Source organism: Chiloscyllium punctatum, chromosome 10 (assembly GCF_047496795.1).
Source record: "Chiloscyllium punctatum isolate Juve2018m chromosome 10, sChiPun1.3, whole genome shotgun sequence".
NCBI classification, from domain to species: domain Eukaryota; kingdom Metazoa; phylum Chordata; class Chondrichthyes; order Orectolobiformes; family Hemiscylliidae; genus Chiloscyllium; species Chiloscyllium punctatum.
In genome coordinates this window covers 30,509,680-30,529,467 of record NC_092748.1, presented here as the reverse complement: position 1 = coordinate 30,529,467, position 19,788 = coordinate 30,509,680, and the positions used below count along the sequence as shown (strand labels likewise).

At 39.0% G+C, this 19,788-nt stretch overlaps 1 protein-coding gene across 1 annotated transcript in view; it reads left to right on the top strand.

Moving 5' to 3' along the window:
* col6a3 (collagen, type VI, alpha 3) overlaps window positions 1-19,788 on the top strand; it is a 152,092-nt gene that overhangs the window by 94,988 nt on the left and 37,316 nt on the right. The window contains exons 19-32 of the mRNA XM_072578754.1: window positions 163-241; window positions 703-851; window positions 945-1,037; window positions 2,888-2,941; window positions 3,837-3,908; window positions 3,995-4,021; window positions 6,578-6,622; window positions 6,736-6,789; window positions 7,990-8,052; window positions 14,503-14,568; window positions 14,763-14,816; window positions 15,536-15,571; window positions 19,414-19,476; window positions 19,587-19,649. Of these exons, the coding sequence (XP_072434855.1) occupies window positions 163-241; window positions 703-851; window positions 945-1,037; window positions 2,888-2,941; window positions 3,837-3,908; window positions 3,995-4,021; window positions 6,578-6,622; window positions 6,736-6,789; window positions 7,990-8,052; window positions 14,503-14,568; window positions 14,763-14,816; window positions 15,536-15,571; window positions 19,414-19,476; window positions 19,587-19,649 (918 nt within the window). The remainder of the gene's footprint in view (window positions 1-162; window positions 242-702; window positions 852-944; window positions 1,038-2,887; window positions 2,942-3,836; window positions 3,909-3,994; window positions 4,022-6,577; window positions 6,623-6,735; window positions 6,790-7,989; window positions 8,053-14,502; window positions 14,569-14,762; window positions 14,817-15,535; window positions 15,572-19,413; window positions 19,477-19,586; window positions 19,650-19,788) is intronic.

Below are 19,788 nucleotides of genomic sequence, written 5' to 3'. Positions count from 1 at the left end.
AAGACCTGACCTCTGCCATTTTAAAAAGAGAACAAAATTAGGATCTAATAGGCCAGATTTCCTCTAGGGTCTGACTTGTCTCACATTGACAGGAGCTTGGATCATAACAACAGCAACGTTCAATTTTTATGTGTGACAATGTTGTTTTCCTTCTGTTTAAAGGTTATTATCCATTTCACTGATGGTATAGATGACAACTTTTCTCAATTAAAACGTCAGGCTGAAAAGCTACGGAGAGAAGGTATATTAAAGCAAAAATGTTTCTCTATTCTGAGCACCATGTCTCCAGCTGGAGACAGGAAATATTGTTTGGTGCAGAGTAAAAGTAGAAACAATCAATTCTCATTCACTTGCTTCAATTTCATTCTCTGATGATTGTTGTTTCTAAAGTCCATAGAAATTGAGCAGTCAATGTATTGTTTAAATGTCGCTTGATATTTGATGATCACAACATATGTAATAAACGCATGACGTGTTTTTCTTTAGATAACTTTTAATTTGAACTCAGCAGCTGCTAAGAAAGGGCTGGAAAAACTGAAAACTATAGTTTATTCTGAATTTTAATTTATTTTTGCTTACCAGAAAGGTACTTGTTTTGTATCTTAATCAAATATTCTTTCCTGAGTTACAAACGTATGTGATTTACTTTGTTTGCATTTTAAAAGACACATAATCCTTTTGTTCCTGTTACTATGTCTATAGGTGATGTACATGCACTGATTATCGTATCTTTGGAAGCACCAACGGGGATTGATGAGGTTTCATTGTTGGAATTTGGGCGAGGTTATAGGTACAGACGACCGCTTTCAATCAACCAGCTGGATTTAGAATATGAACTAGCAGAAGAACTCGTAAGATCAAATTTTTAATTCTGCACATTCTTTTTTTCCCAGTCCTTGTGCAATTTCAGAATTAAATGCTTAAACTCTGCAATATCTTGACAGGATAATATTGCAGAGAGAGTGTGCTGTGGTGTCCCATGTAAGTGTGCTGGTCAAGCAGGAGACAAAGGACCTCAGGGATTACGTGGACTCAAGGTAAGCGTAACCAATCATTACCACATATTTAGATATGCTACATATTTGTATTACTTCCCTATTTAGTGAGTAAGGCTAAACTTAAGTTTCTTACCCCTTTTTATTTCAGTTAAATGTTGTGTTGAAAGATAAAAAGGTCATGCGTAAACTGAATCAAATTTTGCTTAGACTGCACTGAAGAGTATTATGTACATGCCACATCATATAAAAGTAATAGGGACACTGTACAATGGCAGAGAAAATGATACCAGAAGTGCTAAGACACACATATGTGAAAAGGATTGACAGGCTAACTTTCCTCATGAAAACATTATGGAAGGTTTTAATAATGTGAATAGAAAGAGGATATTTTCTTTCATGAGGAAGACCATAACTAGATTCCTTCATTGCAAGGTCTCAGGCCAAGAAATCCTGAAAGAATCCAGAAAAGGCTTTATCACCCACTGAGTGGAACCCCCCAGCACCTTGTCGACTGTCCCTTGTTTGGAGGATGAATTCTATTCAAGATCATGAATTTCTGTCATGGACCTTGAAGTGACTGAGCAGGCTAATGCCTAATCTACAGCTTTTTGGGGTTATGGGCCTAATTTTGTGTTTATTATGATGCAGTTCAATAGGCAAGTTGTCACCATTCTGAATGATTTGTTGAGAGGTACTTGCTACCATCTAGGTCAATACTCTCATGTCAAGGTGAACTTTGAAGCTGCTTGGACGCAGCGTCTAGCCCACTGGTGTTGATTCTTCAAGAATTTTGCCTTGATGCTTGTTGAGCTGACTTACAGAATGCTGCTAGTTTTTGTGGAAGTAGTCCTCCTGTTAAATTTAGAAGGTGTGGTGCAACTATGGCTGTCACAAGACATACTTAAAGCAAGCAGTCCAGATGAATTTAAAGTGAAACAATATGTGGATGAGAATGGAATGGAGTATTACAATAAAAGATTTAGATGAGAAAGGGAAGGCGATTCATGTGGAGCAAAAACGCTGGTACGGACTAGTTGGGGTCTATTTCTGTACATAAATCCTGTATAAACCTTTTGTCATCTATTTGTGATCTCACAGGGAATTAGAATCACAACACTTACCTCTTTTTTTCAGTGTGTTAGCAGTGGCACAGATAATATCTTAATAGATCAGAAACAAACAATCTTTGCTGAGTTTCACTGGAAAGACCAATTCTCATGGATGTGTCCTTGCTAGTTACTTTATCCAGCTGTGTGATTTACTCTGGAAGATTATGATGCCAATATTAAGGGCATAAAAAAAAAGAAATTCCTACTTGCATTGCTGAAAAAAGCTGGGCAGTTAGTTTTAATGGTTAGTTAACTTTATTGTTGAGAAATGAATGTGAAACAGGCCCCTAGTGGAAGAGATTACCAGCTAGCAAAATAAATAGAAAGGACCTGTCAATAATTGCTTAGATGTCATCAGGTTTGGATTATAAAAACAAGTAAATTATAAGGAAAGATGCCATCACATGTGTGTGACACATCTCCATTTATAACTAAACTGAAAACAGCAGTTCACTTTATGCAAGTATACTTTACTGTACTGAATTGCACCATAATCTCCCACCCATACAACTGCATAAACACTGAACTTGCTGCCCTGGTGTAAAACTGACATAACTGGTGTAAAATTGGCCACTTGCTGTAGAAACAATCCTGTTTTTAACTGCCATTGAAATCAGTGAGAAAGAATATCAGATAGGTTGTTACATTGGCAGGTCATCTCTCACTCCACTATAACGCCTGAACAGCAATTTGAAACTCTACAGTGATGAGTCATAAGCATGATCATTGTCAATTAATTAATATCAATTCAATGCATCTCATGCAATTTTTTTGTTTCAGGGTGTTCCAGGACCTAAAGGTATCATGGGTCACCCAGGCGATGAAGGTGGAGTAGTAAGTATAACCATACCACATGGTAAATTCATACTTTTAAAAAGATCTAACAACTGACAACTCAAGAACAAGCCTGTGCTTTATCATTAGCATTAACATAAGTTCTCCACATCACACTGTTCCTTCCCATCTGTCTCAAAATACTAAACCTTGTCCAGTGCTCCTGTGCCATTGCCCAAGTAACCATTTTTTCAAAACAAGATTAGGCAGTAAGTGTTAAGAACTACTTGACTGTAAATGTATTATTGTCAAATCTGATCTTTACCTTTGCTATCCAATGATTGCAAAGGAATATATGTATCAGGGGCAAGTAATCTTTCATTTCTCTCATCGCTGCCTAATCTAAGTCTACTACAGTAGAAATGATAGGTGAAGCCAGAGACCTTCTTCAGATATAAGGCTAACTTTTCTAGTGCACCTTCAAGAGTCCTGAACTTTATTTATACTGACACAACCATGTATTTGAAATCTCTTTGGGTTTTATAGTTAAAGTCCTACACATCTGACAGGATGCAACAGTAACCAAATCCAATATATTTACCACATTGCTGTGGATCATGAGGAGCGGAGTCACTTGCCTTTGACCTCTTAAACTAACTCAGCCTCACTGAAGCCTCTGCCTCCTAAAACCCACTCCTCCTGCCATGATCAAGTCTCCTCAGTTCCCCAGGCTGGTCCATCATGAAGCAAATCTACTCACCTAACAGCTAGACACCATCCCATGGCCAGCGCCCCCAGCTGGAAAATTGAGACAAAATATATAAATGAGGCCCTGCATGCCGTTAAATTCGGCATTTGTGAGTTTTCCAACCATATTCCTCCCTGCGTTCCCATTGATGTTGAGGTTGATCATAATGAAGAACTTGAATTATTTAATCATTTTTATTTCTGATAGGGTGAAAGAGGTCCATCAGGTATAAATGGAACTCAAGGGTTCCAAGGATGTCGAGGACAGAGTGGAATTAAGGCAAGTAGTGAGAAAAATTACAATTAAGAGAAATATTGCCAAAATATAAAATTCCATGTGATTAATGTGTTGTTCTTAATTTACAGGGTAGCCGTGGATATCCTGGCGAGAAGGTACGTACTCATCAATAGGGTAATAAAATGTTTGAAGCAGTTAAGCTGTCCACATTAACAAAGCAGTCATAACTATTTGACTCACAAGATATAAAGGCCCTCCAAACGATGGTCATTGATGTCTCTCACAGAAATGCAGATCTTAATCTTAATACCTGTGGCTCCATTCACCAGCAGATGAGGCAGTGACTATGTCACCATTGGTGTTTCTGGGAGCCCTGCTGAAACTTGGTCTCAATCACTTTCCTACCACAGCCTTGCCAGGGCTTTCAGTATGTCACCTCCAATAGCTGCTGGCAGGAGCACTTCAGATCTAACAATGCCACCAGGAATGGTGGCAACTGTCAGTACTGCAGGAAGCCTGGGATAAAAGGCAGCCATGGAGAGGCTGGATGAGAGTTAATTGTCAGAGGGGAAAAGTGAAAAATGATTGAAGGTTGATCAAGAGAATGCAGTGAATGTTATCTTCATGGATTTTAATAGGTTTCACAAGGTACCAACTGTGGGACCGAGAAGGTTTTGTGCATAGATAGAGAGGTGTTGAGCACAGCACGAGGGAAGTTTTCCAAATCTTAATAAAGCTCTAGTTAAGCCACTACTAGAGTATTATGTCCAGTTCTGTTCACTTTAATAACCATGTGATGGTGCCAGAGGAGTAATACTGTGAATAGGGGAGTTTAGTTAAAGGTTAGATTGGAGAAGCTTTGGTCTCTTTTCAGGAAATGAAGTTGAGGAATGATTTTATCAAGATAACAGGTTTCAATAACATGGGCAAAGAAAAGTTGTTGCTTTTAGCTGATGGTATACTGATTAAGGTAGACAGATTCAAGACTTTGGACAAGAGTTACAGGGAGATGTGAGGGAGAACCTGTTTTAAACAGGTCATGAAGTTGCTGTCTATAATAATAGTGAAAGTGGAGATGATCAAAGATTTCAGAAGCACGTTAGATAAACAGTTAAGGTAAATGAACTTCAAGGACTGTTGGGATAATATGGGAAAACTGGCCTGATTAGATTGCTGCACTGAGAGCTGTCATGAACTCTGGGCCAAATAGCCGCCTTCATAGTGACTCAATGATGCTAGTATGTTGAAGAACCAACTAGGAACAGGCTCTTTTAAATTTAGGATTGTGCTGTGAAACAGTATCAGTTAATAACCTTGTAGTAAAGAAGTCTCATTACAAAAGGGTGAGGAGAAAAAGAAATGGCTGAGGTTGATTGGGTAAATATTAAAAGTTAAGGAAGTATGTAACAATCATTGAAGTTGCATTACAGAAGAAGGCCATTTGGCCCATCGAGTCTATACTGGGATCCAAAAGAGCTATCCAGCCAGTCCCATTCTCTAGCCCTATCACCATAGCCCTCTATTAAATCATAATGGAAAGCATTTCATAAGTGAGTCAGTAAAACATATTCCATTGAAAAACATCTGTGAAAAAGATCTATCTGGAGTTTATTAAGTTATTATTCAATTGAAAGTACAGCTTTACAAAATTTGCAATAAATAATAGGCATCCAGGGAGTTTTAGAAGTCAATAGAATACAGGCAACTAATTGAGAAAAAGGGGGAAACACAGTACAAGAGTACAAAAAGTGATTTTTAAAGGTTTTTACATGTTTCTAAACAAAAACAATTGAAGTGAATATTGGTTTCTTCCAGGCAGAAGCAGGAGAAATTATCATGGGTGATGTGGAAATGTTAGTGCCACTGAACTGATACTATGGAGAGAATTGTGTGTTTGGATCCATATTTCGATGCCAGGTCAAATTGGGGTCATGACTACACATCACATGGAAATACTGATAGTGATTTTCCCCACATTTGTGAATTTGTGGTCAGAAGGCAGACTCTGTTTTAAATAAGGATGCTCGATTAAACTCTAAAGCAGAAAGGCCAGGAGCAGGCCCTCAAGCTCAGAAAGACCAGTGGTCAGTAATTCAAGTGGGAGAACGGTTGCGTCTATCTTGCAGAACCTAGAGTTTGGCTTCACAGTTTCATAGTAAGGGGCTGATCATTTAGGACTGAGATAAGAAGAAATATCTCCCTTAATCTACTTAGGAATGTTTGGAATTCTGTAACCCAGAGAGTTTTGGGTGTTCAGTTGTTGAGTGTAATCAAGTCAAAGGTGAATGAGTTTTGAGTAGTCAAAGAGTTGTGGATTGTAGGGATAGTGTAGTAAGATAGAGTTAATGCAGATGGTCATGATACAACAAGTTTGAGGCTATGTAAAAACAAGGACTGCAGATGCTGGAAACCAGATTCTAGATTAGAGAGGTGCTAGAAAAGCACAGCAGTTCAGGCAGCATCCGAGGAGCAGGAAAATCGACATTTCAGGCAAAAGCCCTTCATCAGGAATAGAGGCAGAGTGTCTGCAGGGTGGAGAGATAAATCATAGTTTATCCAAGTTTGAAGCTGTATCTGTTGCAATTTCTCATGTAGTAGAGTTGGTTTAAGAAGCAAGTACATGTGTTTACTGAAAAAGAAATTGAAAAGTAAATAAGGTTGTTCTTTGCCTGTATTAATGTTTTATGTTTTTTGACCTTGCCTTTTCCAAGGGTCAACTGGGAGAAATTGGTCTTGATGGAATAGATGGGGAACAGGTATGTGTTTGTTTGTTAGTTTGCTTTATTAATTTGAATTACCACACTTATTGACCTGTTCATATTTTATCTGTATTACTACAGTTACATTAAATGTTCCATGTTTTACGCAGGGTACAAATGGAGCACTAGGAGCAGCAGGAGTAAAAGGCAACATAGGAGACTGGGTAAGTCAGCTTATCTTCCGGGCAGCATTTGCATCAAACAGTGAAACCTTTTAAACAGTCTTTAAAAAATTAATACATCATAAAGTGGTAATCATCTTTAATACTATTTGTCAAAATCACCCACCTTCTCTGCCTGTAAATGTAATGTAGGTTGCAGGACTATTCGAAATCTCACAGAAGATCCTGCCTTCCTTTATGCAAGTCACCCAAAATCCAAATAAGGGTTCCATGTAGGGTTATGTGCCATGATCAACAGCAAAAACAACAAAGTTTCAATTACGTTAATGGAGGAGCTGGAAGTTGAGGGACAATGCCTGCTCATAGTCAGCTAGAATCATAGAATCAGAGTCATACATCTAAGAAACAGACCCTTCAGCTCACCTTACCTATGCTGACCAACAAATGCCAAGGTATGACTAATCCCATTTACCTGCAGTTGGTCCATTGTCTACAGTGTCCATGACATTTTAAGGCATCCAGATGCTTTTTAAATATTTTGAGAGTACTTGTGTCCATTGTCTCTCAGGCAGCAGGTTCCATCTATCTGTAACCCTCTTGGTTAAAAAAGATGTATTTCTTTTAGAAGTGTTTGAGGAAGTTAAAAGGAAACCACCTCATGTACTCTTCCCTGGTCATATTGCTAGTTTCCTGTTGAAGGTGAAAATGTGAGGTTGTTATGGCCGACTGGAAAGGAAATCACAGAATTCATGAATTAGAGAAATAAGCAAAGGATCTTCCCTTGGGTAGACAATGACTCCAAACATCTGTATGCCTCGCTAAAATAAAACAAAGAATTGCGAATGCTGGCAATCTAAGACAAAACAGAAATTACTGGAGAAATTCAACAGGTCTAGCAGCACCTGTGGAGAGAAAGCAGAGTTAATGTTTCAGTTCTGAAGGGTCATTGGGACTGAAACCTTAACTCTGCTTTCTCTCTACACATGCTGCCAGACCTGCTGAGTTTCTTCAGCAATTTCAATTTTTGATTTATGCCTCTTTCTTTAAAATTAAAATTGATAGAAATAAGAGAGAAAAGAGGCAATATCAAATGCATCAAGAACTGACAGATACAAATAATGAATATATGTTGACAGTGGTAGAGCTAATCAGCATAAGTAGTTTTTCGCATGGATAGGCAATGTTAGAGATTGGTGGATAATGCAGTCACAAAGTAAGCCATGAGTCAATTCTTTTTCACAGGGAACGAAAGGAGTGAAAGGTGGAAAAGGTGAAAGGGGTGATATTGGCTATCGAGGTGACCCGGTAAGTTAGTTAATTATTTCAAAAGTGTTTATCCACTTATTATGTTTTAACCAAACTAGTGTAATATTCAGTAATGTTAGCAAAGCAAATTTGAATTACTGCTGTAAAATAAGTCAAATTTATTTGTTAGCTCAATGCACAACCTAACACACATTTTTGACACAAATGTTTGATTTAAACACATAAAACATTTTTCTTATACCTGCACTCAATCAAATTAGGCATTACTTTTGACTGTGTAAGTAAAGATAATTGATACAAATTTGTGGTATCTACAGAGTAATGTTGCACTATTAGGGTGGCACGGTCGCTCAGTGGTTAGCACTGCTGCCTCACAGTACCAGGTCCCACGCTTGATTCCAGCCTTGAGTGACTGTCTGTCTAGAGTTTGCATGTTCTCCCTGTGTCTGTGTGGGTTTCGTCTGGGTGCTCTGGTTTCCTCCCCAGTCAAAAGATGTATAGGTCAGGTGAATTGCCTATAGTGTTAGGTGCATTAGTCAGATGGAAATGGGTCTGGGTGGGTTACTTTTCGGAGGGTCAGTATGGGCTTGTTGGGCTGAAGGACCTGTTTCTACACTGTAGGGAATCTAATCTATTGGCTATAACAGAATCTCATGTAAACCTCAGAATTTCTTGAATCAGCATCTTCTCAATATGAATATTTATAATAAATTTATTAATGTGATTGAACTGGAGTTGATCAATTAGCGCCTTAAGCCAGTTGACCATTCAAAATGACAATGACTGATTTGTGACCTGATACATAAAATCACTTGTTTTCTGTATCCCTGAATATCTATATATTTACAAATCTCTGTCAAACACAGATTTAAAATTAGTAATTGAATTGACCAGACCTCAATTACTATATATCAGTTGAGAATACCTGCCCATTATCTCTACTGTGTGTTGCCTTTAGTTTCCTAATAAAGTAAGTAATTTGTCTTCAGTTCCATGAACTTCAATGTTTGCAAACAATCTCTTAGGAACTATCAAACACCTTTTGGGACTCTATCTGTAAAGCACCCAAAATCATTCCACTTCCAAAACATTATTTTTTCAGAGAACCAAAGACTTTCTGTAATTTTATCCATTGACAGACTGGTCCTTTTTAATATGGCTTCAATTTCATCCCATTGACATCAACTTTATCTGAATCATGAATCTTAAAAGCTCTTTTACATTTTTCCCTTTTAAAAACTATGTTGTTTGACAGTCAGGTCATGATCACTATTAGATAAGCATTGATGCACTGTAGACTGGTAAATATTACTGTATTATTGCCCATTATTAAACCTGATCTGGTATGATTGGTTCCAGATTTGCAAAATATTATTACTCATTACCTTTCTGAAACATGTTAGTCTACTTATCGTAATCTACGTGGAAGTTAGGAACCCCAATTAAAGCATTGTGCCTTTGCTTCAGGTTTGCCTAACCTTTGCGTTTATGTAACCTATCAATTTGCAGCTGATCCCAAGGGACTTATGCAGCACTTAGACAAACTTAAATGCTGTATTATCGTCCAGCTCTACCTGTAATGTTTTGTCTGCTTGATTACTTTTAATTTTATCCTCTGTTATCATTTAAATGATTTCTGACTTAATTGTTGATGCTATTCCTCCCCTCCACCAATGTCATTATCTTTCCCGTTTTACCCTGTAACCTTGTATATTTAGAGTCAGAGGGTCATAGGGATATAAAGCATGAAAACTGACCCTTCAGTCAAACCCATCATGCTGCCCAGATATCCCAACCCAATCTAGTCCACCCGCCAGCACTCAGCCCATATCCCTCCAAACCCTTCCAATTCATATACCCATCCAAATGCCAAATAAATGTTGCAATTGTACTAGCCTTCACCACTTTATCTAGCAGAACATTCCATACATGTACCACCCTTTTGTGTGAAAATGTTGCCCCTTAGGTCCCTTTTATATATTTCCCCTCTCACCCTAAACCTATACCGTCCAGTTCCAGACTCCCCTACCCCAGGGAAAAGACTTTGTCTATTTATCGTATCCATGCCCCTCATGATTTTATAAACCTCTATAAGGTCACCCCTCAGCCTCCAATGCTCCAGGGAAAACAGCCCCAGCCTGTTCAGCCTCTCCCTATAGCTCACATTCTCCAACCCGGAAATATCCTTAAATCCTTTCTGACCCCTTTCAAGTTTCACAACATCTTTCCGATAGGAAGGAGACCAGAATTGCAAGCAATATTCCAACAGTGGCCTAACCAATGTCCGGTACAGCTGCAACATGACCTCCCAACTCCTGTACTCAATAAAGGAAAGTGTACCAAATGCCTTCTTCACTATCCTATCTACCCGGGACTCTACTTTCAAGGAGCTGTGAACCTGCACTCCAAGGTCTGTTTGTTCAGCAATACTCCCCAGGACCTTACCATTAAGTGTATAATCCCTGGAAGATTTTCTTTCACAAAATGTAGCATCTCATATTTATCTAAATTAAACGCCATCTGCCACTCCTCAGCCCATTGGCCCATCTGATCAAGATCCAGTTGTAATCGGAGGTAACCTTCTTCGCTGTCCACTACACCTCCAACTTTGGTGTAATCTGCAAACTTACTAATTATACCTCTTATGCTCATCTCCAAATCATTTATATAATTGACAAAAAGTAGAGGGCCCAGCACCGATCCTTGTGGCACTCCACTGGTCACAGGCCTCCAGTCTGAAAAACAACCCTCCACCACCACCCTCTGTCTTCTTCTACCTTTGAGCCAGTTCTGTATCCAAATGGCTAGTTCTCCCTGTATTCCATGAGATCAACCATTGCTAAGCAGTTTCGCATGGGCAACCTTGTCAAATGCCTTACTTGAAGTCCATACAGATCACGTCTACCACTCTGCACTCATCAGTCCTCTTCAAAAAACTCAATCAAGTTTATGAGACATGATTTCCCATGCACAAAGCCATGTTGATTATCCCTAATCAGTCCTTGCCTTTCCAAATACATGTACATCGTGTCCCTCAGGATTCCCTCCAACACCTTGCCCACTACCGGCGTCAGGCTCACTGGTCTATAGTTCCGTGGCTTGTCCTTACCACCTTTCTTAAATAGTGGCACCACGTTAGCCAACCTCCAGTCTTCCAGCATTTCATCTGTGACTATCGATGATACAAATATCTCAGCAAGGGGTCCAGCAATCACTTCCCTAGTTCCCCACAGAGCTCTAGGGTAGGTCTGATCAGTTTCTGGGGATTTTTCCACTTCTATGTATTTCAAGACATCCAGCACTTCCTCCTCTGTAATATGGATATTTTTCAAGATGTCACCATCTATTTCCCTACAGTCTATATCTTCCATGTCCTTCTCTATCGTAAACTCTGATGCAAAATACTCATTTAGTATCTCTCCCATCACCTGCGGCTCCACACAAAAGCCGCCTTGCCGATCTATTCTCTCCCTCGTTATCCTTTTGTCCTTAATGTATTTGCAAAAACCCTTTGGATTCTCCTTAACTCTACTTGCCAAAGCTATCTCATGTTCACATTTTGCCCTCCTGAATTCCCTCTTAAGTATACTTCTACTGCCTTTGTGCTCTTCTAAAGATTCACTTGATTTATCTTGTCGAGACCTGGCATATGCTTCCTTCTTTTTCTTAACCAAACCCTCAATTTCTCTAGTCATCCAGCATTCCCTCCAGCTACCAGCCTTTCTTTTCACTCTAACAGGAATATACTGTGTCTGGACTCTTGTTATCTCATTTCTGAAGGCTTCCCATTTTCCAGTTGTCCCTTTACCTGCGAACATCATAAAATGAAAAGAGCATGAATAATCCAAAGCTAGTACTTCCAAATAAACCTGTTGAAGTATAACCTGGTATTGTGTGATTTTTGACCTTGTCCACCACCCCAGTCCAACACCAGCTGTCCTACATCAGGAATAATCCATTTAGTCCTTTGAGTCTGCTCTGTGCTTAAATGACACTGTGACTATTCTTCATTTGCAGCACCATTTTCCTGAAGCAGACCCATATCCCTTGGTTTTTTTTCACAATGTAGAAATTTATTAATCTAGTCAAGGACACACTTCATGACTGAGCCTCCACAACGCTAAAGATTCAGTACTCCATGAGTGAAAAGATTCCTCCGCTGTGCTGTTTTAGCTGTTTTGCTCCTATTCTGACCATGTTTCCTTTAGTTCCAGACCCCTACCCTCTGCCCCAACCAAAGAAACCATACTGTTTGCATCTAATGCTGTCAACCGCTGTTTGAATTTTGTGTGTTGAAGATCAAATCTTATACTTCCAAATTCCAGAGAAAATGTGCCCAACTAATTGAAACTTTCCTCACAGGATAGTCCATCGATCTGGAATTAGTTAGGTGAACCTTTGTTGCACTTATTTTAGTCCTAATCATTCTGCAGCCATAATAATCCCCATAAAGGCTGCTAGTTTTCAAAAACAAAGAAATTCAAACTTCCAGTGAATGACTGAAAGCATGCAACAGCGTGATTTCATATTTTACCATAACAAACAAATTGAAAGCAAAGTTGACTAAACATTATTTCTGCAGACAAAACATACTTTAAAGTACACAATCAAACTTTGTCTTTTACCTCAAAATTCAGGTTCATAGTTATACCTTACATTCTCAGAAGTAAACGTTCAAATTTTTTTGAAAGCAGGTCTTTTGGTTTATTCCAGTTCTTTTCAAGTGTGGTGTCTTCATAGCCCAGAATTGTTTTTCCTACATCTTTGAAACACTTCCCATCTCAAAGCCAATCTCACTGGTGTCATGAGTTATGTGAGCTGATTAGCAATACTTTGAGGTACTAACTCTGTTCAGTAACTGGATTCAAGTAACTGATTTAATGTAGTACATTTAGCAATCTCAAAATCTCCCCAGACTTTGGAGACTTCTGCCATTGCCCATTAGTATGAATGCCTTGCACCTTCATCCCAGATCTTTCATCTCAAGCAGTCAAACCACCCTAGTTTTACTGTAAGCAGAATTCAGAATGGATTATCTGAACCCCAACCCCCTAAATTAAACACACTTAAAAACACAACAACCTGATAAACTTGGCACTTGTAACTTTAATATGCTGCATTTTCCAAGTTGCATATACACTTGTAGTTCATTCAATTTGTTACTTCTACTTTGTGGAATTGTATAAATAATTGTACATACAATCCGATACCCAAACCTATCCTACAGCTCTGAGCTTTTATTGATAAGATTTCTTTGTGCTCCTTGTTTAGCTACTTCGCATCTTTCAGATTCCCCTTTACCTTTGGTGCCTAAGCACAGTCTCTGATTGTACCACTTGCTTTTTTGCAAGCTTTTACTTATAATACCTTTTTCAACTGGACCCTTCCTTCAACTGACTAATTTAGAGTTCTTGCAACCACTCTACTTATTCTTCAAACTAGGACGCTGATTCCAATTCAAGTAGGTCTCATCCTGGTGGTGCACTAGCTTCCCCTCAGCTCAGGAACCTAAGCACAAAAATCAAGACTGAAACACTGTTACATCACTGAGAGAGTATTGCACTGTCAGAGATGTTAAGTTTAGAATGAGATGTAGATCAACAGGCATCTATCTGCTCATCTGAATGTGAAAGATCCCATGGTATTATTTGCAGAAGTGCAGGGCATTAACCCTGGTGTCCTGACCAAGGTTATCGCCCCATAACATTACATTGCGCATGTTGATGCCAGGTAGTTTCGACTGAGATGGATTCAGCAAGGCAGATAATTTCCAAACCTGAGTTACCTGTGTTGTTAGGAGATAGTGAGAATAGCAGTTGCTGGAGGAGTCAAAGTCAATAAAGTGCTGGAAAAAGCACAGCAAGTCAGGCAGCATCCAAGAAGCAAGTGAGTCGATGTTTCGGGCACAACCCTTCATCAGGGTTGGAGAGGGGAAAGGGGGCTGAAAGACAAACGGAGCTGGGGTGCGACTAGGGAAAAGGTAGGCAAGATGTCGATACGTGGACGAAGGTAGGAGATGATTGTGATATGCTGGTGGGAAGGGTGGAGCGGATAGGTGGGAAGGAAGAAGGACAGGTTGGACAGGTCAAGAGTCAGAGGGTTGGGGTGGGGGGAGAGGAGATTTGGAAATTGGTGAATTCAATGTTGAGGCCATGCAGTTGTGTGCTCCTGAGGCAGAAGGTGAGGTGCTCCTCCTCCAGTTTGTATGTGTTCATCAAGGAGCAGTGCTTCAAAATCTGGTGTTTCCAAATAAACCCATTAGACTATAACGTGATGTCATGTGATTGTTGACCTTGTCCAACTTAGTCCAACACCTGCACCTCCACACCATATCTTGTAAGAGAAGACAAATTATGGAAGTTGTTAAGGATTTGTTTGCTATGAACTGGGTGTAACTGTAACACATTATATTTCTGATATTTTTTTAAAAGAATAAGATATTAGGCTATATTACATATTTGTAGATTACAATTTGCTTTGGTCTTGCAGGGTGAACCAGGAATCACGAACATTCAGAAAGGAGACAAAGGGCAGAGGGGTGACATGGGCTTGGTGGTAATGTATATATTGTCTAAATAAATAAGTTATCATACCAAAATGATCCTTCAATTGGAAGAATAATTGTAATGCTCTCTTTAGATATTATTCATTGCGTAAATGTAGGTATGCAATAAGTCATAGCTATATTCTCTGTATATTCAGACAAAGGTAAATTCACTGATATATTTATAACTTTAATTTTGACTTAGGGAGAACCTGGTAACAGTGGCCGTCCAGGATCACCTGGAGCAAATGGGCGCAGGGTAAGCAAACCTTTGTATATGCACAAAAATATGTTATGGTTTGATATCATGAAGATGTCAATTTGGAATTAGCAAGGCAGAGTAGGACTGATGAGTGTGGCTTTGTGCCAGCATAATATCAACTTCATTGATGATGCTTACCATTCTGGAACAGTGATGCAGTACACCACCTAGGTATACTCAAGGATAATAATTTAGGTGAGATACTTGAGAAACAGAGAATCAATGTTTCAGTTGAGGAGGGGGAAATAAAATGAATAATGGGCTGTGCCCTCAGTTCAAAATGAAAGTTCTGTCTGAACTGCAAAGTCTACTTTCCCCAATTTGCAAGCTATTACATACTCCTTGAGATAGCAATCTCTTTATGAATGCTTAACTTAAGATGTTGAGTAGAAACATGACATAAATAACTCGAAAGAAATCTCCTCTCGTTTTGAAAAAAAGACATTGTGCAATCTAATAATTTGAAGAAAAATACATAAGAATTTTATTGGCATGTGGTTGGCCTGACTTTTCTCACTGGTATTATTGGCAAATATATTTGTTTCTTTCTCTTTATGAAATGATGAGCGTTGAATTCACAACATTTTGAGTATTAATCACACTGTTCTGTATCCAGCAAGAACAAATTTTGTTTTTTTTAACTACTTAATGTTGGCAGCATAATTTTCTCATTGACGTGTTGTAAAGTAACACTGGCTTGGATTTTGTCATTACAGGGACCACAGGGCCGCAGAGGACCACCAGGAACAAGAGTACAGTTTGCAGTTTTTTACTTGATAATTTCCTTCAAAATGTTTTAGCTGTGTTACCGATAAATTAATATATGACATCAAAGGTCTTAAGTTGTTTAAGTAGAACATAATTATAGCATTTTCTGTAGAAGGATATTTATTATTCTATATTATATATTGTATACATGATATATAATTTTACTATAATAATTATGGTAGTTGGAGGAATCATGTAATAAGGCTGCATTGTGAGAAATGTTTAACTGATAAAAAGCATAAGAAATATATGTCAGGCATTGGAAACATCAAATGTGTCATTGAACACCTCTGAAAGATTACATGATTAAGAACTCTACAATCCATTATTACACTGGGTACGTGTATTACTGAGACTGTGGCAGGGACACATAATTAGTCCAGACTCATGTATCTACTCAGTGCAGAAGACATTGCAAAATTTGAAAGGATGAGACGAGGCACATCAGTAATGTTTGAAACAGAAAAGCATGGCTACTTCAAATGCAACCTCTTCAGGTATGATACACATTCCATAAGATTTTGAAGTGTGTATGAACTAGGATTAGCCAAGACATGGATCCCTTTGATTATTCAGTTGGTTATTCCAATGTTTAGGTGGGCCAGGTTCATTTTCTGGCCTTTACTGATTTGTCTCATCTTAATCAGACCCCAGTGAGAATGCTCAGGTTAGCCTCAAGACTCTGATATTAAGGGGGGGGGGGGAAAGTGATAAGTGTTCTTGCTTCCGACTTCACGTCTATCAGTTGTGGGCAGATTATGGGACCCAATGGTCGCATAACTGGTGAGCTCTTTGACATTCAGTGCTTGATTCACAGGGGTATGATACTGAAAGCAGACTGCTTGCTATCAAACTATAACCAAACATGGAGTCTTCACAGAGGTGGGGCTGCTAAGAAATTGGTGGGGAAAGAAAGAAGACATGGAACTGTTTGCTGAACTACATCTGCGTTTTGTTCTGCAGATCTCTGAGACTTACAAGATGTAATATTGCAATATAGGTGCAAGGGGCTCCTGGCTTGTCTTCTTTGACTCAGCTTCAGAAAATCAGTTCAACTGCTTCTGTCGCAACCTCTTCCCATTGTTTCAAAATTGCAAAAACAGATTGTCTGGTTGTGATCACATTGCTGTTTGTGGGATCTTGCTGTTCAGAAATTGGCTGCAGTGCTTTCTGCATTACAACATCAAATATACTTTAAAAGCACTTCAAAAATGGTAAAGGATTTTGGACGTTTGGCAGTCATGAGAAGACCTATATAAATGCAAGTCTTGTATCTTTGTATTTGGAAATGAAAGAGAATTTGGAGGTTGAATAGCAATTGGCAAAATCCTAAACTGTATGCCCTTAAAAGTCCACCTTTATGACTATGTTATTTTTGAATCATAGCAGCACACAGTACACAGGTTCATAGCTCCTTGAAAGTGGAGTCACAGGTAGATAGGATAATGAAGAAGGCTTTTGGTATGCTTTCTTTTATTGGTCAGAATATTGAGTACAGGAGTTGGGAGGTCATGTTGCGGCTGTACAGGACATTGGCTAGGCCACTGTTGGAATAGTGCGTGCAATTCTGGTCTCCTTCCTATCGGAAAGATGTTGTGAAACTTGAAAGAGTTCAGAAAAGATTTACAAGGATGTTGCCAGGGTTGGAGGATTTCAGCTATAGGGAGAGGCTGAACAGGCTGGGGCTATTCTCCCTGGAGCATCGGAGGCTGAGGGGTGACCTTACAGAGGTTTATAAAATTATGAGGGGCATGGATAGAGTAAATAGGCAAAGTCTTTTCCCTGGGGTTGGGGAGTCCAGAACTAGAGGGCATAGGTTTAGGGTGAGAGAGGAAAGATATAAATGAGACCTAAGGGGCAACTTTTTCACAGAGTGTGGTATGTGTATGGAATGAGCTACCAGAGGAAGTGGTGGAGACTGGTATAATTGCAACATTTAAAAGGCATTTGGATGGGTATATGAATAGGAAGGGTTTGGAGGGATATGGGCCGGGTGCTGGCAGGTGGGACTAGATTGGGTTGGGATATCTGGACGGGTTGGACCAAAGGGTCTGTTTCCATGCTGTACATCTCTTTGACTCTATGACTCTAAGAGTCCCTTTCGCCAATCAAGTCTGCAGTGCCAAAACTAAGCTGAATCTCTGAGATCAGGTTTCTATTCTTAAATTAATGTTGGAATGACCCTAATCAAAATTACAAATTGTATCCTAATTTGTGAGGATTATGACTGACTAGTGTACTATTCTTGTCCATTTTTCCTCATCATTCTATAGCCTTTGATGTTGCCAAATGCACAGCAACCTCTACCATTACCTTATTTCGACTGCCAAGTTCACTCCTGTCCTGCCCAGTTCACTCCTGGTTTACCTGTACACTCTTACGTAGCCAACATATTAGATAATTCCCAGAAATATCTTCTCTGCCCAGTACTCTACCTTTGGCCCTTTCTATTCCTGATTTACTTGCTGTCCCTTGGCAGCATCATCTAAAGGAATGGGGTGAACTATTTGCTGATAATAACAAGCTCTGTTTCTATATAATTTCTCTCAACTCCTCGACCTTCTCTATTCCATTAAACTGCTTGTCCACACTTTGATTAGTTGTCACTTATTCTTACTGACTATTAGGATGACAGAAACTGTCATCTTTCAATGCTACAAACAGCTCCATTGCCTTTTTATCAATGCTAGTTGCTCACCTCACACTGCCTCACCCAAACTTTCATCTCCAGGTTTGTACTTTAATGCTCTCCTGATCTGCTTCCTACCCTCTACTTTTCAGAAACTGCAATCCATCTAAAACTCCGATACTGAGTGCTAACATGCACTAAATCACACTTACAGTCTCTGGTCCCTCAACAAATTACATTTTTAAAAAATCAGTTGTATTTAAACTTCTTAATGACTTTGCCTCTTCCTATCTCTGAAACCTTTTCCATTTCTACGTTTTGTTTTGGATAAATCTGCATATTTCGGAATCTGGCCCTCATGATGAAGGAAGACCACTGAATAGACAATGAATTTCCTGAAGATGGTTTTTAAATTACCTGACTTTAACTTTGAGACGTTCTTGAAGGAACAATGGAATTGATTCAGAATGACTTGAAATTGCAAAAGGATATTGAGTAGATAAGGTGAATACTTGTGTAATTTGGTTGTCTTTTCTAGTGGGTACATAGGTTAGACAAGAGGATAAATTAAACTATAGAATATCCTGTAACTTCTTCTCATGAAATTGCTCATGTGGTATGGATAGGCCAGCATTTATTGTCCATTCCTAATTGCCCTTGAGAAGATGGTACTGAGCTTCATTCTTGAAATGTTGCTGTTCATCTGTGGAGACACTGACAGTGCTGTTAGGAAAGGGTTTCCAGGATTTTGACTCAAAGATAATGAAGGAGTGATGATATAGCTCCAAGTCAGGATGGTGTGTAGCTTGAAGTGAAGCTAGCATCTGGTCATTTGCTGCCTTGGTCCTTCTAGGGATAGAGGTTTTAAGTTTCGAAATTTGTTTCTAAGGTGCTGTCAAAGAAGTCTTGGTGAGATGCTGCAGTTTAACTTGTAGGTGGCGCACACTTGTGCTACTCAGCATCGGTAGTGAAAGAAGTGAAATGTTGAAGGAATGTTTAAAGTAATGTAGTAAATTAAAGGTGTGGGGGTGTTCTTATTAAGTGAATTTACCTACTTATTTTCAAGTGTATTAACATTTATTTACATTCCACTAATTGGGATAAATCTGATTCTGGCATTATTCAACCCTTTACAAGAAAAGTATTTCCTCATTGGAGAATTGCCAATGTAATACTTGTTTTGTTTGACACATTTAGGCACCAAAAGGCAATCCAGGAACTCGTGGACCTCCAGGAATTGCAGGGTTTAGAGGACAACAAGTAAGCTAATCCATTTACAATATAAAATTTTAGGTGCTGGCTTCTGTTAGATCTCAAAATATCAAGAAATGTCAAATTCGCTACAAGAACATTTCTCTTTGTGCACCAAGGGACCACCTGGATCCTCTGGAATCCCAGGCCAAGAAGGTGGAAGTGGCATTCGAGGGCCTAGGGTAAGTGCTTTCTCTTGTCACTTTGATTACATAGCTAAAAAGGATTTCCTCGAGCGGTTTTAATGTCTAATCAAAACAATGACTCCTTCCACTGTCATCTAACCATGACGGCAACTTAAATGTCAGCCTGCACAGACTG